The sequence below is a fragment of the Crocodylus siamensis genome, chromosome 8 (genome assembly GCF_052110815.1).
Source record: "Crocodylus siamensis isolate JL-2025a chromosome 8, ASM5211081v1, whole genome shotgun sequence".
In the NCBI taxonomy this organism is placed as follows: Eukaryota; Metazoa; Chordata; order Crocodylia; family Crocodylidae; genus Crocodylus; species Crocodylus siamensis.
Window position 1 is genome coordinate 43698754 of NC_143402.1, and position 16615 is coordinate 43715368.

At 48.5% G+C, this 16615-nt stretch overlaps 2 protein-coding genes across 12 annotated transcripts in view; both read right to left on the reverse strand.

Moving 5' to 3' along the window:
* Positions 1–2242, reverse strand: part of HDAC8 (histone deacetylase 8) — an 85754-nt gene extending 83512 nt beyond the window's left edge. For 2 of the 5 annotated variants that reach the window (XR_016443729.1, XM_090059091.1), the window contains exons 1-2: positions 1890–2236; positions 1747–1799 (exon numbers count right to left, since the gene is read on the reverse strand). Coding sequence is in view for 3 of the 5 variants with exons in the window: in XM_090059091.1 (XP_089915217.1) it covers positions 1747–1799; positions 1890–2198 (362 nt within the window). In the remaining 2 variants the exon portion in view is untranslated. The other 3 variants (XM_090059093.1, XM_090059094.1, XM_090059095.1) reach the window with 3 other exon arrangements.
* Positions 2243–5336: 3094 nt separating this feature from the next.
* PHKA1 (phosphorylase kinase regulatory subunit alpha 1) overlaps positions 5337–16615 on the reverse strand; it is a 73802-nt gene continuing 62523 nt past the window's right edge. For 6 of the 7 annotated variants that reach the window (XM_090059086.1, XM_090059088.1, XM_090059085.1 and 3 more), the window contains 4 exons: positions 15683–15856; positions 13276–13329; positions 12203–12403; positions 5337–9157 (listed from right to left, as the gene is read on the reverse strand). In XM_090059086.1, coding sequence (XP_089915212.1) covers positions 8984–9157; positions 12203–12403; positions 13276–13329; positions 15683–15856 — 603 coding nt within the window. In that variant the 3' untranslated portion in view covers positions 5337–8983. Of the gene's footprint in view, positions 9158–12202; positions 12404–13275; positions 13330–15633; positions 15857–16615 lie in introns of those variants that run through there. The other variant, XM_090059089.1, reaches the window with a different exon arrangement.

Consider the following 16615-nt stretch of genomic DNA (forward strand, 5'->3'; position numbering starts at 1 on the left):
GGGAAAGACTTTGCTCTAAGCCAAAGTATAATAATTCTGCTGAGCCTGGTGCTTCCTTATTCAGACTACACTTGATTTGGCACATAGGTAGGCACTGGATAACTTAATTTTGCTCTGCTCCAGCTGTGCTACCCATGGGGGGGTGGGGGAGGAGGAGGAGGGAGGGAGGGAACAGGGCTTTATTAGCTGCGGCAGCAGCTGCCACCTCCCACAGGCAGTCAGGGCTCAGGTGCTGCTGGGGGGCAGGCAGGGACAGGGAGCTGCAGGTCATGGCCCTGGTCCCATAGCCCTGACAGCAGGGGCCCCCCTCTGGCATGGCTTGGGGGGGACAGGGGGCTGTGGGTCAGGAGTGAGGGGCACCTGTGTGGGTGGGGGGGCTGCAGGTTGGGAGTGAGAAGCCATGCTGAGGAAATGGGGCCATGTTGAAGAAAAAATTGGGAAGCACTGGCTTAGCCCCTGAAACAAGTGCCTCAGCCCTAACCAAGCCCCCAGCTATTAGCACATTTTCTCCTAGTTTCTGGTGATGAAATGCTTTCTGGGGGCTTGGGCAGCACACTGCTTTTAAAGCAGGTGTGAAAAATGCAGGACTGTATATTTTATTAGGATTATCTAGATCTCCATTTGACTCATGTGCTGCTTGTTACAGGATTGGGAGGGGTTAATTTAAAGTCCCTGGCTTTTAAAGTCATACCTTTGACCCAGCTGAGCTCAAATCTCTCTGGGAACCAGAGGAATGAGGGGAAAACAGGACAAAAAGCCCTAAAAAGATAGCAGAACAGGCCAAGCGAGAATGAGGCAGGGTGCACTTGGGGGAAAGACTGGCTTCCAACTTCTGCAACTGTGGTCTCGGGACAAGCTAGGTCTACTGACTTCGGGGTGCACTCAGCAAGAGCAGAGATGGGTCAAAATTCTTCTTGCCTTGAACTGGCAACAGTTTCTGACACCTTCTGTTCCTGTGTGTCCAGGAGGAATTTCCATACAACAGCCCCTGAGGGGAAAAAACCTGGGCTTGTTTAGGATGCTGTTATTGGCTGCCACTCTGAGGTACCATCCTATGCATCAGCCTGCTATCTATACATGCCCCATGTTTGTGAGCAGTAGACAGGGAAAAGCAACCCTTTTCCCCTTCCCACCTCTGTGCTCCACATTCTCCTGGCTGCAAAAACAAAGGCTCTTCACTACTCTATTCTGCCCTAAGCCTCTATCTGAATCCTCCTCCTCCTCCCCCATATAAATCGTACCCAGGCCTAGCGCGCTTGCCCAGGTGAGGACACAATGAAAATGACGCAGTCCGTCAACGTCCTTGTCTCCATCTGCATTTGCTCGCTTTCACCCATGGAGAAGACTAAATATTTAGTACCTCGAGGCCCTTCCAATGGGACTACGAAGTCTAATCATGAACTGAATCTGCCCTAACCTTCTTACCTGGGACGTCACTGTCCAGACAGCTGCACGTGCAAACCTTCCTTCCCAACCAGTGACGCAGGAAGGGGGGTTGGCTCTGACAGCGGCCCGCGCCTCCAGAGGATGCCGCCCCACGGCCGGGTGCCTCGTGTGGCGGGGCGGCGCGAAGCCCGGCTCGCTCCGGCCTGGCCCCGCGGCTAGATGTGGGCAGCGGCGGCGAGTGCAGCATTTCCCAGAGGGGGCCGCACCCGCGCTCGGGCCCGAAAGCAGGAGCCGACCCCCCGCCCCGCCCGGGTTCTCGCAGCCGAGGGGCCCCTGGCCCAGCGCCGCGGCCGCACTTACTGCATGTGGTCCAGCAGGGAGTAGGCCTCGATGAGGGCGTGCACCATGCTAGCCTGCGGAGAGACGGCCCGTCAGTTGGCCCGCGTGCGCCCGGCCCCCGCGCCCCGCGCCGCCCCGGCCCGGCCCGGCCCGGCCCCGCTCACCCGCTTGGGCACTTTGCAGAGCGAGTCGCAGAGCGCCACGTACTGGGCGCTGTGCACGTAGACCGTCCCCGCCGCCATCCGCGGGGCCGCCGCCGCGCCAGGCCTCCCGCGCCGGCCCGCCCAGCCCAGCCCCGCGCCGCGGCTGCGGAGCACGGCCTGCCGGGACCTGTAGTCTCCCGCCCGCCGAGCGCCTCCCCCGCGGCGGCGCCTCCGTCGGCCTTGCAGTGCAGCTGGGATGGCGCTCAAGCGGGCAGGGGCAGGGCCGAGGGAGGGAGAACCGCGCGGCCATGGGCCACGGCCCGGAGTCATGGGGAAGCGGGCGGGCAGGGACGCCCAGGCCGGGCCCTGCCCGCGCAGTGTAAGCTCCGCACCACACAGCACAGACCAGCCCCAGCTGGCACGGGTCAGGCAGGCCCACCAGCCTCCCGCTTCTGTGAAATGCTGGTGACACGTGCTTAAAAGAGCCTGAGTAGAGGTGCAGAGTCTTGCTTTGTTCTGGCTTGTGATGCTCCAAAGGTTGAAAGAAACTTTAAAATCTGATAGGCCAAGAAGCTGAGGTAGCCAAGTGTGGAGGAAATACAGGATACCTTGTTCTTGTATTGTAAGAGAATAAATAATAACCCCTATTTACTTTTTCTTTGCCGTTTAGTATTTTGAAAACCCTTCTCATGTTCCCCTGCAAGCATCCTTTTTCTAAACTGAATAGGCCTAGTCTCTTTAGTCTCTCCTCATGTGGAAGAGCCTCCATACTACTCATCATCCTTGTTGTGCTTCTTTGGACCTTCTCTAGTTCTTTTATCTGCTTTCTGAGGTGAAGAAACCAGAACTGGGCACAGTATTCAAGATGTGGACACACCATGATTTATAAAGGGCCATGACAATCCTTTCTGTTGTGTTTACAATTCCCTTTTTAATAATCCCAACATTTTGTTTCCTTTTTTGACAATTTTTTCAGGCACTGAGCCAACCTTGTGTTTGAAGATTTGTCTAACCCTATACTAGAGCCACTGCTGGTCCCATAACACACCCCACCCTACCACATCCCTGCCTCCAGGATAATTTCTGGACCATTCCAGCTACATCCCACGTACACAAGGGCAGCAAGGATGATGTGCGGCATGCAGGCTCTTCCATAGGAGAAGCTAAAGAGTTGAGACCTGTTTGGTTTAGAAAAGAGACGCTTGCCAGCAATCCCTGGATTCAAGGATGATCTCTACTGCGGCTCATTGATGGCTGGTATTGATCCTGGAGGGGGAACGTGATAAGGGTTTACCAAATTCTAAATAGTAGAAAAAGTCAATAGGGATTTATTATTTACTAGCTCTCTCACAAGACAAGAACGAGGGGTCACACAATGAAGCCAACAGTCAGTTTAAAACCAACAAAAGGAAGCTCTTTTTTCACACTGCATGGAATCAAAGTGTGGAACTCTGCTACCAAATTAAAAAGGGGATTGGACAAATGCTTGGAGGAAAGGGGCATGAGTAGCTATTGAGCATGGGAGTGAAGGATACACTCTCCGAATCAGAACCTTAAATGCTGGAGGTGCAAGTGAGGGAGGAAAAGCAAGGGGGGAAACAATCCTGGTCAGGCCCAGTTCCCTTTCCTTTAGCATCCACTCCCTGCCCCTATGTGACACAGGAGACTGGGCAAAAGGGACCTATGGTCCAACCCAGTAAATGGCAGTTCTTATATTCTCACAATACCATTATTACAGCTATTATTAGATTTGCCTAGCCCCATCCAGAAAGACTCAGAGCAGCTGGCAAGAACAGATGAACAACCCTCAACAAACAGATAGAGATGGGCCTATTTATGTTAAAAAGTAAATTTCTAGCCCAGTAACATCAGAGGCCTGACTGAATTGTTATACTTCTTTTAACTAGGGGAGTTAATACTAAGATAGTATCACCAACATTATATTGTTTCATGTACCTTCTTTAATAGGACCATCAAGCTCAGTGGATCTCAGTCTGGGAACCCATGACCTAGGTCATGAAGTGCTTGATGAGTATCTATACCAGGGTTTATATTTTATAAATAGAGGTAGTTTGTTGTTTCAGTCACATCATCAAAGAATGCAGTGAAAAAGTCATATAGCCATTTCAGGGAATGTGATACTCCTAAGATTGGATAACTACATGTCCATTTACCTCAGAAAGATAAAGTATGTGCACACACATCTCCCTGTGTAGCCTTGGCTTGGGAGTCTCCCTACTGAGGGAGGTCACACGTAGTAGTAGAAAAGGAAGGTTTAGTCTCCCTGGCATTTCTAATGAGATCAACCAAAGCAGGAGTTTAACAGAGCCAGAAACTAGTTATGAGGAGAGTTTGCAATGTAGACATTTGTGCAGCTGGAACCAATGCGACTTAAGTCTTCATCAACACTTGGAGAGCAGGATTAGCCATTCCTGACCTGGGCTACATGTAGCACTGGTGATTAAGGTGGGGAAAAGCCTCCCAACATGACTGCAATCTTCAAGTTCAGCTGGGCTTTGTGCTTAGGACTTAGCTTCTGGTCAAAGCTACAGTGTCATTTACACTGGAATAGCCTGAGACCTCAACAGGGATCAAGATCGGATTTATGCTGAATGCTGCACAAAACGTGTTCAAGAGATGGACAGGCTTGGTTGTAACTGCTCAGCATCTAATTACTGTACACTGAGCTTCCCACTGTTCCCTGGGATCTGCTTGTGGCAGCGAGCAGGGCCAGGCCGCTGGTTCCGTCACACAGGGCTGTCCCTGGAGGCATGTGGCTCAGGCAAAAAACCTAGTAACTGCATGTGAACTCGGGAAAGCCTCACACAATGGAACCAGGCAGACCCCACACCTCCGCTCCATGAGTCTGCTGGCTTCAGACCCAGGGCAATGGTGCAAGCACCATGCTCCAGCCTAGCTACCACCCCTGCCATTTCCCTGCCTTCCCACCCAGCTGCCACCATCACCACTTCCCACCCACCCTTCCCCCACCTGCCACTACTTCCCTACCTGTGGGGTTGGGGTCAGGACCGTGCTGCCCCCACAGAAGTCAGTGGGGCTTGGCCCCATGCGAATATAACAGCGGAAGCCGAGGGCAAGGCTGGATACAGTGAACTGATAGGCATCCACTTGTAGGCCTGATGAAATCGCTCGCCTGGCCGGATCCAGCCCGTGGGCTGTGTTTTGCCCACCCCGAACTAATCCCATGGCTGGCTCAGGCAACACTGCAAAAGCCAACTCAGCCATGTGTTGAGTCAGCCCCAACTGGGGCCAGTGAAGCTACTTTGTCATGATGTCTGTCCACAAGCTGACTGTAAACTAGCCCTGAGATGCTGAGCAAAGTGCCATCCTAGTCCCACTCTATATACTTGAAGCAGCACCTCTGCCTCAGATAAATTACGTTCCCCAAGGGCAGACTCAGCCCCCCTCCAATTATCAGTGCATCTAAGAAATGAGAATGCAGGCATGTGTGAAACAAAGATGTTTTACTCCAGAGTTTCAGTCTTCAAAAACAATATATTAAAATTCTGTGTTTTTTATTATTTTTGTTTGTTTTACTAGAAAAAGAGACTGAGGTCTCCATGCATCTCAGCATCACATGCCAAAAATAAAGATCTAAGAAATGGAGTTTTAAAAGGGAACATGGCTACGTGTTAGAGTGCAATCAAGCTACAGTCAGTAAACCATCACAAAAGTGCAATGCAGCAACCAGCCCTATTCATGAATGAATCCTCACCCCCAGTAGGCCACTTCACACCAGATTTGTAACTCCTGAGCTCTTTGTTTTTGTCACTTACTGGCTCTTTCCCAATCCTGCTCTGTGAGGAAACATTTGGCACCTTCTGAAACTGAAGATTAAAATTCAATTTAAAAAAAATAGTCACATGCACAGATCCACTTCCCAGCCCAGGAGCTAGGGCTCTGGAGAGCAGGGAATTTCTGGATCCTGCAGTATAAGGCACTAAGGCTAACATGTTTAGGAGGTCAGGACTGTGCGATAGGTGCCCAGCTGTCAGCAGAACTCAGGTCCAGATCCTCAGAAGGGATGTAGGTGCCTAATGCCTGGTAATTTAGGCACTTAACTGCCTTTGAAGATTAGAGCTTCATGCACTGGGTGTACATGGAGTGCCAAGATCTTTTGAAAACCTGGCTCTAGCAATGCAAGCCAAGTACCTGCCAATCTAGACTTAGCAGTTCTCCCAGGCACTTTCTCTTGTCCATGGGAAAAGGAAGCATATTTTATAGATGTGTGTTCATGGAATTCCAGTCTGACCCTACATCACCCAAGGTCAGAAATCTTCAAAGGGTCTCTAGTATTGCTGTGAAAATGTAAGCTGAAATGGCTGCAGTGGGGTGGTTGACAGCCCTGCTCCCAACGTACACCCAAAAACAAAAACCCAAATGTTGTGGGTTTTTTGCTCCAAGAAACCATTGGAAAGTTTCAGGCTCAACAGCAGAGTTTGTTGTTCTCTCAGGGTTTCAGCTCTGGTTCCTTTTCCTCTAACAGATTTGACTGCCACCATTTCTTTTGGAGTGCTGCAGTCTTCAGTGTTTTGGCATGAAGCTGCCTTCCCAAACATGCCCAATTGCTGTGCTTGTTACCCTGTGAGTTAGGTTGGAGGAACTGCATGAGAGAACTGAGCTAACTGAAAGGTCATACATCTTACCTCTAGACTCACTCCCTTTCCCCTCAACTGCCAGGCAATGGTATTCCAGTCAGGCTTATCTAGCTATCTGGGCCATAAGCTATACTCCACCAGGTGATGGAGTTGTGGGACTGATCTGGCTTCTGAGACATTTTCAAACACCTCTAGCTCTAGCAAAACAGGTAAGCAGCTGAACGGGAGGTCAATGAGAAGATTACTGCCACATATCTTAATTTTTCTAGCAAATATACGAGTAGTGCTCATCTAGAAGGACTCCTACCATACTGTTAAACAGATCCAACAAAACCCTACCCAACCTGCACATAGTGCCCAATGTGCACAACTGGCTGGTAGCTGACAGCAGATACACAGAGGGGGACTATTTCAGATGGACAGGTTCGCAAGCATGTGCTCACTGTAACACCTGAGAGTGGATACACACCTCTGATGCTATGCAAGGCACATCTCTCCATATGCTTAGAACAGCCACACTGGTATGCACACACACTGAACTCTTAGTTTTGGAAGGAAGAATCAGAATGTCACTTCTACAGCACTCAGTATTGCTGACAGTCAGATCACCTGAATGCTTAAAGAGAACCAGCTGATCTATATGATCATTATCTATGGCCAAGGAATAACTGGGATGGAGTGGGAAAAGGCAGTGGTTTCTGGAGAGTGCAGGTACTTCAGCTTCCCCTTCCATGGTTTCAAACCTGTCTTGGGTTACTGGTGACATGTACAGCATGCACAAGAACACCAGATATTGTGTTAGACAGTTCTGTGTTACAGAAAGCATAGATAGGGGAGGCTGGATTGTGTCTGAAAAGCTGAAGGGTTAGATGGATGAAAGGAAACTGAGTCCTAGGGGAGTGAACATATTAAAATGAAACAAATTTTATGAGCAACTGGCAAATTTTTATGGAGTGTTTGAATCTGAGCTTCTTAGGAAGTCTAAAACTAATGGAGCCAGAAAGCTCCAGTGAAGACTCTTTCTTCACTTGAGACTGAAGAAGCCAAAGCATCATACACCCACACCATTTCACTCTATTGGTCACCAAAGTTGTCCTGGGGAAATAGGGTTCCAAGGCAACCCAGCCACAGAAATCTGTATGGAGTACTTGGTGCATGCATGGACTACCTAACACAAGCACCACTATCATTTAGGTTTAGCTCCTCACTGAATAACACAGGTCCTTGGGAATTAAAGTGTTGTGTGAATCAACAGTAGCGGGACTGTGGCTTTTCTGATCTAAAGGTGAAATGCATGGACTGGTGTCAAAAGCACAAAGCAAGCAGGACCCAGCACTCCCACTGTAAAACACATCACAGGCAGGTGGCTTCCCAACGAGTCCAGCTGCTACAAAGCAGGTAATTTAGGGCTACTTTAATTTGTTCCTGGGTCTCCATAGATAGCTATACAGGAACTCAGTGCATCAAAACAAGGCTAAATATGGTTTGGGAAGGGGCTAAGAATTTCTCTCCAGTCAGTCAAGAACCTTTTGTGTAAGCCCTGTCCCCTAGAACTCTAAACAGATATGGGAAGCTTGGTTGAGGACCCCAATCCGCTCACTCCCTAAAGCAGTTCTGCAGTTTCTCATAGGTCTCATCAGAACTGCATGGCAGGAGAGCAGCAGGTGCCCACAACAGGCAGCAAGTCTAACTGATCCCAAGTGCAAGGATTATGTCCTGGCTATGTCAGTGAGTCATTGCTAAGAGGGTCAGGAAGGGGTCTGGAGTAATGGGACCCAGACCTCTAACAAAAGCTGCAGTGGGGGGGATGTGGGTCAGTTCATAAAATCTTAATTAAAAACAAAACCAAAGCCACACAGGCTTGGTGCTAAAGAGCGAGAGCATCTAAACAGCTGAGTCCAATGGAAAGAAAAAGGCAGGTGGCCATATACACTCTGTATCCTTTCCAGAACAGGGATGCATCAACATGGAGAGAGCCTCCAGGAGGGGACATAAAATCCTTTGTGAACCCTGCTATTACCCACCTCAGCCATGCCTAAAACCTAGCAGTGTACATTTTATAACTGGTAAAGTTATGCAGCGGTAACATGCTGTGTAGACAGATGCCTCAGATGTAAGCTGGGACTCAGTCCTGGGCCTGTCACAGCACAGCCCTCAGCCAGGCAAGCCAGGCCCTGGGATTTGATGGATAAAGAGTCAGGACATCTGTCCACAAATGCAGCTGTGGTTTCTCTCTCACACATGCATATACACACACATGCACTTTCTCCTGCCATGTCATTTTGCTCTGGAAGGAAAACTCTTCCATCCAAGAGTAGTTACGGTGGCTGTGGCATTTTCAAGGACAAAGCTAGGAGGAAGCAGGTCCCAAGCTCTGAAGCCACCATCCCAGCAAGGCAACTAATGCAAAGAATGTCTGCCAACAAGACAGCCTAAGGCCTTGCTGTTCATCCCTAATGATTGTAAACTCAGAGTTGAAGCCCAAACCAGGTGAGTCTACTGCATGGTGCAGCCACTGCTGGGGAGGAACTCCTGCACATACATTGCAACTGATTTGGAGAGGTAGGTCATGGTGCCAAATCTGCCGCTGGGAGCACTGTCATACAGCAAGGTGCAGATACCAGTGGCGGTATCCTTCTCCAGCATGTTGTCATCTGCACCCAGGGTTTTCTGTTCCATTTGGGAGTGGGGGAGAGAGAAAGGAGAAAAGGGGAGAGAAGGCGTTAGTCAGCAGTGCATAAAATCATAGAAAATTAGGGTTGGAAAAGACCTCTGATCATCTAGTCCAACCCCCTACACAAAGCAGAACCATCCCTAACTACACCAACCCAGCCAAAGCTTTATCTAGCTGGGTCTTAAAAACTTCCACGGACTTGTTCCATGATTTTTCCAGGGACTGAGGTGATTCCACAACCTCGCTGGGTAACCTGCTCCAGTGCTTCACTACCCTTTAACTTAAAATTTCCCTTGCTGCAACTTGAGACCATTGCTGTTTATTCTGTTATCTGCCACCACTGAAAACAATCAGACTCCATCCTCTTTGGAACTACCCTTCAGTAGTTGAAGGATACTATTCAATCTCACCCCAGTCTTCTCTTCTCTAGGCTAAATTAGGCCAGTTCCCTCAGAAGTCATGTGCCCCAGCCCCCTAACCATTTTTATTACTCTCCCCTGCACTCTCCCCAATTCACACTCTTTTTGTAGTGGGGGGCCCAAAACTGGGCACAATATTCCAGATGTGGCCTCACCAGTGCTGAATAAAGTGATTCTTCCCCTTCATTTAATCTGCTAGCAATGCTCCTATTAATGCAGCCCAGTATGCTGTCAGCCTTCTTCACAAGAAGGGCACACTGTTGACTCATATATAGCTTATTGTCTACTGCAACCCCCAGATCCTTTTATGCAGAGCTACTGCTTAGCCAGTCAGTCCCCAATCTTTACCACTGCATGGAATTGTTCCATCTTAAGTGCACAACTTTGCACTTCTCCTTATTAAACCTCATAAGATTCCTTTTGGTCCAATTGTCCAATTTGCCCAAACATCTCTGAGTCCTAGCCCCTACCCTCCAGCATGTCTACTATCCTCCCTCTGCTCTGTGTCATCTGCAAACTTGCTGAGGGTGCACTCCATCCCATCTTCCAGATTGTGGATACAGATATTAAACAAAACCAGCCCCACGACTGACCCTTGGGGCATTCCACTTTATGCTGGTTGCCAACTAGACATCAAGCCATTAATTACTTCTCTCCAAGTCCAACTACCCAGTCAGTTTTCTATCTATCTTACAAGTCCATTCATCCAACTCATACTTCCTTAGCTTACTTGCAAGAATGTTGTGGGAGACTGTACCAGAAGCCTTGCTAAAGTCAAGGTATATCACATCCACTGCTCTCCCCACATCCACAGAGCTAGTCATCTTGTCATAGAAGGCAATTTAAAATTGGTCATGACTTGCCCTTGGAGAATCCAGGCTGACTGTTCCTAATCACCTACTCTTCCAAGTGCTTTGAAATGGATTCCCTGAGGACCTGCTCCATGATTTTTCCAGGGACTGAGATGAGGCTGGCTGGTCTGTAGTTCCCTGGATCTTCCTTCTTCCCTTTCTTAAAGATGGGCACTATATATGTCCTTTTCCAATAATCCGGGACCTCACCTAATCACCAGGAGTTTTCAAAGATAATGGCCAGTGGCTCTACAATCACATCAGCCGACTCCCTCAGCAGCCTCAGGCGCATTTCATCTGGCCCCATGGACTTGTACATGTCCAGCTTTTCTAAATAGCTCCTAACCTGTTCTTTTGCCCCTGTTGCTTGATCACCTTCTTCCCAAATTGTGCTGCCAGGTACGGTAGTCTGGGAGCTAACCCTGCCTTTGGAGACCAAGATAAAAAAAGGCATTAAGTACTTCAGTCTTTTCTGCATCATCTGTCACTAGGTTGTTTCCCCCATTCAATAAGTAAGGGATCCACACTTTCCCTGATCTTCCTCTTGTTGCTAACATACTTGTAGAAACCCTTCATGTCCCTTGCTATCTGAAGCTCCAGTTGTGCTTTGGGACTTCCAGATTTCATCCTTGCATACTCCTCCCTAGTCATCTGTCCAATTTTTCACTTGTTGCAAGTTTCTTTTTTGTGTTTTCATTCATTGAAGAGTTCCCTGCTAAGCCAAGCTGGTCTTCTGCCATACCTGCTAGTCTTCCTGTGCATCTGGATGGGATGATTCATTCCTGCATCCTTAGTAAGGTTTGTTTACAATACAATCAGTTCTCCTGGACTCCTTTCCTCCTCAGACTAGCCTCCCAGAAGATCCTGCCCATCAGTTCCCTGAGTAAGCTGAAGTTTGCTTTTCTGAAGTCCAGGGTCCTTACTTTGCTGCTCTCCTTCCTTCCTTTCCTCAGAATCCTGAACTAAATCACTTCATGATCACTGCTGCCCAGGTTGCCATCCACTTCTACATTCATCACCAATTCTACCCTGTTTGTAAGCAGCAGGTCAAGATGCATACTTTGGCATCCCTTCTTTTCAGCCCACAGCTAATCCCTGCTCCAGGCCAGCATTAAGCACTTAAAGCCCCAGTACCACTACTTCTACTGCCTAATCCCTTCCCTTCCTTTCTTGCCCCACTACCTTCCTTCACAGATCCCAGTATAATGCATACTGATTTTGTATACCAGTGTAGCTTACACTGGGATCCAGAGTGGAAAGACGTATTACTAGTTCTCCTAGGGTACCTGCATGTGCTTGGTGCCCATGATCGCACACTGCTGTGAGGCAGCAGAGGAATAGATATTCACCAGGTTGTGTTCACAAAATGCTCTCTCTGAATGAACATAAACATATCATCTACACCAGTGTCACTTATACCAAGGCAGCTTTACTCTCAACTCTCTCAGGGTTCATTCTACACTGGCTTGGAAGAAGTTCCTCAGCTGTACAATGATTTCAACCATTTGCAATCATCTGCCCACAGCTTTTTAATGCTGGTGAAATGGATCACGAGGTCACCCAGTTAACTGACACTTCCAATTACTCAGCAAGCAAGACTTGAATCTTTACTGAACACCTAATAGAAGCCTACTGAATGCAATGCTGGCCTGGGTTCCATTTAATATGAGCACATGGGCTAAGTGTTTGACACATGCTTGCAAACCCAGATCCATGTTCCTTCCAAGTTTGAGACCAAGTTCACTCATTCTAGCAAATGGCAGCATCCTACCTGTTCTTCATAGAATAAGTCATTTGCTAGGTGCACAATCTTTTCCACTGCAATGATGCCACCAATGCTGTTTATTTCTACATCTGCCAACATGGTAAGGACTAGGATAGCTTCTACGAGGAGCTGCCTATATTCTGGTTGTGGGACACGGTTTAGGACAGACTCAACATGAACTGCAAACTTTATTTCCCCAGGAGTCATCTGTGAGAAATAAAAGAGAATTATATAGAGACATAGACACACACAGAATGTATGCAATATAGTCACATGAACCCCACAACACTCACACCCTCCAGGGAGCCCAGCCCCATTCAAGTTAGCACTGCAGTATCTTTCACTGTAGCGATCAAAATGGCTGACGAGATGAGTAAGCAACATTAGTCCCATTTTACAGATGGGTGACTGGAAGCAAGAGAGGAGAAGTGACATGAGTGATTCTAATGGCAGGGACAGAACTCAGGAGTCCTAACTCATAAGAAAACCTCCCTGAGAAAAGAGCTGGGTCAGAAAAGCACCAGTGCTAAGGGGAAACACCAATATGAGAGCAGGATCCAGGTTTTGACTTAGGATGGGGCTCTTGAACTTGTGGCACTCAAAATTTGGTGCCCCAGATGTTGACCTGGGAGAAGCAGAAGGAAGGAGATGGATAGGGCACACAGGGCTGGGAAGTGGAAAGAGAATAAGAGTTGCATCATGCAAGCTTCTTGGCAAAAACTGGCTGAGAGCACTGTGCCAGGTAGATGGTTTTATGCTTGTTTTCTGCCTCTGCTAGAGGTGGGCTGTTTTCAGGCAGTGATAGGGGGAACAAAGACAGCTTTTGCCATTTGCAAACCAGGATAGGGAGACAAGAAGCAGATCTGTTAAATATTTTGCAGCATTGGTGGCAATAATTCTTCTACATCCTAAGTGGGAGAGCTGGAGACCTTGGCTTTGCAACCCTAGTGCACCTGTGGCATGCTCTCCCTCCCTCTCTTGTACATACTTTACATGATTCTGCTCTAATTGGACTGATGATCCCTCTCCTCCCCCCCCCCCCCAATGTCCCCAAACATACACCCACCTAAAGCTCTTACCTCTCTGGTAGTTGAGGAAGGAAGAACAAAGCCCTCCACAGAGAGGCCATGGCACTGCAGAGTAAGACAGAAAGTTAGGGGCAACAGCTCAGAAAGGGAGATTTGAAAGGGGACATTATTCCATCTCTGCTGAATCTCTAAAATATTCCAGTTCCCAACAAGGCCACAGAAAAGGGCTTTGTGGAAGCATATGACAGCCAGCAAGTCAATGACTACAGATGATGTTGCCTTTAATATCTGTTCTCTGCTGATGTGCTGCCTTCTAAAGCAAAGAGCTGTTCTGCATGGTATGAAGCAACTCCCGTGCCTTGTTATTTTGGTTGAAGTCTATGTGGTTGTTCATATGGATACAAGCACTTTCATGTCAAGTCAGTTAAATTAGTAAGGAATCCACTTCAGATCTCTCTCAAAAGATAGCTCTTTTAGTGAAGTGAGAGTGTCTGAACAAAGCTCTGACCCTATATAACGGGGGTGGGGGGTGAATTGCATCCTTTATATCTGCTTTGGTTCTGTCACCCATTGAGACAATCCCCAAGTTTGGTTCCAAGTATCAGCATAACATCCCTTTATAAGATGCCTCTCCCACCCATCCTTCTGACCATAGTGACAAGTCAAACTGATATCAACATGGCTCCTTTGGCCTGATGTATTAAGGGAAATTCCCCAGCAGAGTTGAGACATACTACTAGCTCCCCCCTCCTGTTGCATCAGCATCATGCAGGAGGAGATGCCCTCAGACAACAGGCATCTGAAACAGGAAAGCATGCAAGTGGAGTATACCAAAGGTGCACGTGTGCTCCAGAAAGTCTTTACCCTTGCAACACTCCATAGAATCTTAGAGGAGTAGGACCTGAAGGGACCTCCAGAGATCATCCAGTCCAACCCCCTGCCTGAAGCAGGATCATCCCTATCGAAACCATCCTATACAAATCCATCATCTAACCTCTTAGCAAAACTACAGTCAACCTTGACACAACACAACACAAGACAAAGGTAAAGCAAGGAGACTATGGCAGCCAACATCCTACTTCTGTAAATGTTGTTAATATACGATCAAGAGACCCCAAGAGAGCCATACCCCCTGCTGTAGGGGAAGGTAAAACCCCTCAAAGTTTGCACCATAGGATAATATTCCTTCTTGACCCCAAATATGGCGATCAGCCTGACCCTGAGCAGAGGGACAAGACCCTCTAGCCAGGAATCTCTGGCTTTAAGTCCCAGCAGGAGCACTGCCACACCCCAGTCAAAAATCACCAGCTTTTGCTGTAGCCTCTGAGGGAGACTTAAAAAAAACCCCAAAAAACAACAAACCCTGATATGTAGGGGGAAGGGATTCCCTCAGCCCCATGCAGCAACCAGCAGAGCCCAGAAATGCAGGAAATGCATACAGTAGATCATAAGCATACCCATGCATAGATCATCCCTGACTAGTGCCTGTGCAACCCCACCCTGAATACTTCCAGTGATGGATGGTCCACAGCTTCCCTAGGCAGTCTATTCCACTGCCTCGCTGTCCTAACCATAAAGGAATTTTTCCTGATATCCAATCTAAACTTACTTTTTGACAATTTCCAGCCATTGGTCTACTCTCTGCAGCAACAGAGAAACGGTGCTTTTCCTCTTCTATATGGCAGCCTTTCAAGTATTTGAAGACTGCTATCATGTCCCCTCTTAAGCGCCTTTTCTACAAGGTGAACATGCCTAGCTCCTTCAGCCTCTCCAAGCATGGCATGTCTTTCAAGCCCTTTATCAGTCCTGTCACCCAGCTCTGGAGTTACTACTCACTGAAGCACATAGACAAGTGCAGGCTGCCCTAGCTCAAGAGTTATCAATCTACAGCCTATAGGTTGGAGCCATCCGGTAGAACTACTGGATTTGGCCTGTGGACCTAGGGCTTTAACAGCATTTAGCGGCAGGAGACACACAGCAGCAGCAGCCAGGTCCTAGTCCCCACCTATTCGCCTCTGAACAGGTCATTATGCCCTGGAGCTGGAAAAGGTTGCCTACCTCTGGTCTAGCTAATGTTGGGATCTCACACTGTCTGCATCTTAGTGGAAGGGTGAAATGGGCCTTTTCCTACTGGCAGCTGAAAACCCAGCTTGCAAGGGAAGCTCCTGCATAAATCTAAAGTTCCCAACTTTACATGCTCCAAAGCTAGGCTTTTGACACAAACAAGACCAGAGCAGGCCCCACAACACTAGGCCTGAATAGCTGGGACCTCAGAATAGGCTCATCAAGGCTATTGTGCAGCAGCATCCAGTGGGCTACAAGAACAGTGAGGTTTGTAGGGAAGGTGTTACATCTTCTGGGCACTGCACAAGAACAAAGATACAGGGACATCACGTGTGGGAGACTCACCCAAAGGAAGGAGATGGCTGCACAACAACCAGCCTGTGACCTGCCTCACCTTCTGCAAGATCCTCCAGACTTTTTGGTAGAAGCCCACTGGGACCCTGTTAAGTGCTCCATCTAACCGCCGCCTCCGTTGCCATTGGCCTTGGCGGCTGTCTTTGGAGAACTGATCTTCCAGCATGCTAGCAAAGGATCCCCCGCCGGGGAAGATGGAGGAGTGTCCAGAGGTCTGAGCACAAGACAAAGGTACACTGAAGGCAGTGGAACAGCTCTAGTGAGAGCAGCCCAAAACATCAGACAGCATTGGGTAAGGGATCTCCCCTCTGGCCTGCAGTGGCTTCAACTGCAGAGAAACCTGTAGCCCTATTTCTCTGCCGTCATCATCGCATGCTGTGATTTTGGTGGCTCTTACAAGTCAACCACAAAGAGCCAGGCCAGGTTAGTGCTGGGCTAGGACATCAGCAGACACATGAGAGCGGCCATTCAGAAGAAGATAACAACAAGTACCGAGCCCAGCATCCAACCACAGGGGGAAGGCACACAGTGCTTGCTGCTCTTAGAGATGTAAGGCTGCTTGTGGCCATTAGAGAACCCCTGGCAACTTATGCTTAACCTGGAACATTAGGCCAGTGCCCAGAGTGGGCAACTACATTTCCTTTCCTGTCCTCAGGATGCTGATGGAATACAGGGTCTCCACATCCAGTGTTGGCCTTGCTAGTTTTTAGGGTTTTCATCCTTGTTTGTCTTCCCATCCCACTGCCAAACATGATGTATAGGAGGAAGGGAGGGAAGGAGGGAGAAAGAAAGGAGCAACAAAGTGCTGACTGTAGGCAGGCATTTCCTTCTAGGCACGCTCCCAAAAGAAAGCTACCAATAAATCCCAATGTCTGCACTTGCAGCAGGCCTCCCAAGTAGCTGCATGCATTGCCGTTGCTTAATGCTAACTTTGCTGACCCTCTGTGCAACTTTCCTAGCCACTGCTGAAGGG